A 2,746-nucleotide genomic window follows, 5' to 3' on the forward strand; every position below is an offset into this window, starting at 1 on the left:
CGATGAGGTCCTAGACAATGTGGCGGGGAATGAAGCATATTCGTTTATGGATGGATTTTCGGGCTACCACCAAGTTTTAATAGCTGAGGAGGATAAAATAAAAACAACATTCAGTAATGAGTGGGGGTCATATGCATATAAGGTGATGCCATTTGGACTAAAGAATGCACCAATGGTTTTCTCAAGGATTTTCGTAGCTACATTCTGAGACTATATTCATAGATTTCTAGAGGTGTACATGGATGACTGGAAAGTGTATAGTCTATTAAAAAAACACACTAGCTTATTAAGAGTAATGTTTGAAAGGTGCAGACAACTGTAGATTTCTTTGAACCTCAAGAAATGTATTTTCGCAGTCCCATTTGGAACACTACTAGGCCATACCTTCTACAAGGATGGAGTATGTGTAAACCCAATGAAGGTCACAACAATTGTCAACATGGAACCACTGCGCAATGTGAAGCAACTAAGGTCAACTCTGGGCCATACGGGGTATTATCGACGCTTCATCAGGAATTATGCATCAATCACAACCCCAATGGAAAAGCTACTGAAAAGGACGGAATAATTTGTTTGGACTGAGGATTGTCAGAAAACACTGAATAAGTTGAAGGAAAGGCTGGTAAGTGCCCCTATCCTTGTCTATCCATATTGGAACAAAATGTTCCATGTGCACATCGATGCATTAGGGATAATGCTGGGAGCAATCTTAGAGCAACCAGGGGAGAAAAATATGGGCTACTCGATGTACTATGTTAGCAGAAAGCTGTCAACTGCGGAAAGAAAATATACAACAACTGAGAGAGAAGCCTTGGCCATGGTCTATTCTCTCCAAAAATTCAGGCATTACTTGTTGGGTGCACCATTCAAATTCTTTACAAACCATTCTGCATTGAAATACTTGGTAAAAAAACCAGTACTAGAAGGTAGAATATGCTGATGGTTGTTGTTGTTCTAGGAATTTACTTTCGAGGTGGTCGTAAAACCCGACAGACTAAATGTGGGGCTAGACCACTTGTCATGGTTGGAGACAGGGGAAAATGAAGGAGCAGTGGATGATCGATTACCTAATGCCGACTTATTTAGAATAGAGTCAATCCCAAATCACCTAGAAGAGATTGCCACATTGTTAACAACAGGTCATTACCCAGAAGGATATATGACAACACAGATACGCCACTTGGTAATAAGGGCGGAAAATTACGAGCTGATTGCAGGACACCTCTACAATATGGGCTTGGATCAAATTTTGAGACGCTACATCCTTCAGCATGAAAGAAGCGATGTGTTGTGGGAATGCCATGCGAGAGTCACAGGAGGCCATGTGGGAGGTAAAGCCACTGCAAGAAAGATACTACAAGCAAGACTCTAGTGGCCAACTATTCATAAAGATTCTAAAGAATTTTCCAAGAGCTACGACATCTATCAAAGGGTTGGAAAGCCTTCACGATGGGATGAGCTGCCTCTAAACCTTGTTCACATAGTGAAAATCTTTGAAAAATGGGAAATAGACTTCATTGGACCCATTACACCACCGACAAGGCATTCACGTGGGAGATACATAACATAATACCTCACTAGGTGGGCAGAAGCACCACATGTCAAGGATTGTACAACAGAAACATCTGCAAGGTTTATTTTCGAGAACATAATCTTAAGGTTTGGATGCCCGAGGAGCCTCACAAGCGACCAAGGAATGCACTTTCTGAATGAAACCATTGAGACTCTGTTGAATACCTTCATGATTTAGCATAACAAAAGTAGGCCGTATCACCCACAGGCCAATGGCGCAGTTGAAGCATTCAACAAAATTATGGAGAAAGGGCTAACAAAGGTCATATCATCCAACAGGGACGACTGGGATGAAAGAATACTCGCAACTCTATGGGTGTACAGGAGAACAGTAAAGAGACTTCATAAGAAAACTCCATTTCAGCTAGTATATAGAAGGGAAGTGGGGGTTCCAAGCATGTTCATATCTGAAGCCATGGGAATGATGGACAACATGGCCTTGCGAGACAGACTGAGTCAGTTGTTGGAACTTGGCGAAACCTTATTCTTGGCTGAGTTTCATCAGACAGTGGAGCAGAGAAGGCAGAAAGCTTGGCACGATAGGCACATCAGGAGGAAGTCTTTTGAAGTAGGGGAACAGGTACTACTATATGACAACAAGTTCCAGAAGTTCCCATGGAAACTGCAGATGCACTGGTTGGGCCCATTTATAGTCACAAAAATAAGAGAATCTGGAGTAGTGAGACTCACAAAACTGGATGGAGTCATGTTGCATGGATGGGTGAATGGAACTCGCCTGAAGCCATTCCACAAGATATAAATCAAGGTAAAAGAGGGTCTCAGAAATGAGCCCACAAGTAAAAAAAAGGTCCGTGAGTTATAATAAGCTACTAGGAAGAGTCATGGGTTTTTTTAGAGAATAAGCAGAAGGTCAATAAGGTTGCGGTAGCAACTTCAGCATGCCGCAACCCATTTGTGGTCAGGGGGGGGAAGTAGAATTAGTAGTCACACATGTAGTCCCAGTCAGTAAGGCACACGCAGGCAAGAACTTTTTGCAGTCTTTATGATCACACGCCATACCTGTCCTTTCCTCCATACTGATAGTCATTTCCATATCAAAATATTTTCCCATTAAGCATGAATTTAGTTAATAAATAATGCCATCACGGAAAAATAAATATGCCATGCAGCCCAATTTGTACTTTCCCAGTCCACGCAATGGTTGTCATGTCTA

General features: G+C 42.0%; 1 protein-coding gene across 1 annotated transcript; it reads left to right on the forward strand.

Annotated features, from left to right (window-relative positions):
• The first annotated feature begins 1,813 nt into the window (after positions 1–1,813).
• Positions 1,814–2,332, forward strand: LOC149238520 (uncharacterized). Its single transcript, XM_089369588.1, has one exon. It carries the CDS (start codon positions 1,814–1,816, stop codon positions 2,330–2,332), a length of 519 nt encoding a protein of 172 aa, XP_089225714.1.
• Positions 2,333–2,746: the final 414 nt, after the last annotated feature.

Source organism: Pinus tabuliformis, chromosome 8 (genome assembly GCF_031772625.1).
Source record: "Pinus tabuliformis cultivar Carrire ecotype Pingquan chromosome 8, CPIR1, whole genome shotgun sequence".
Classification (NCBI taxonomy): Eukaryota; Viridiplantae; Streptophyta; class Pinopsida; order Pinales; family Pinaceae; genus Pinus; species Pinus tabuliformis.

What these genes read in the sequence shown, in the direction of transcription:
- LOC149238520 (XM_089369588.1), top strand. Translation starts at nt 1,814, where the DNA reads ATGGAGAAAGGGCTAACAAAGGTCATATCATCCAACAGGGACGACTGG.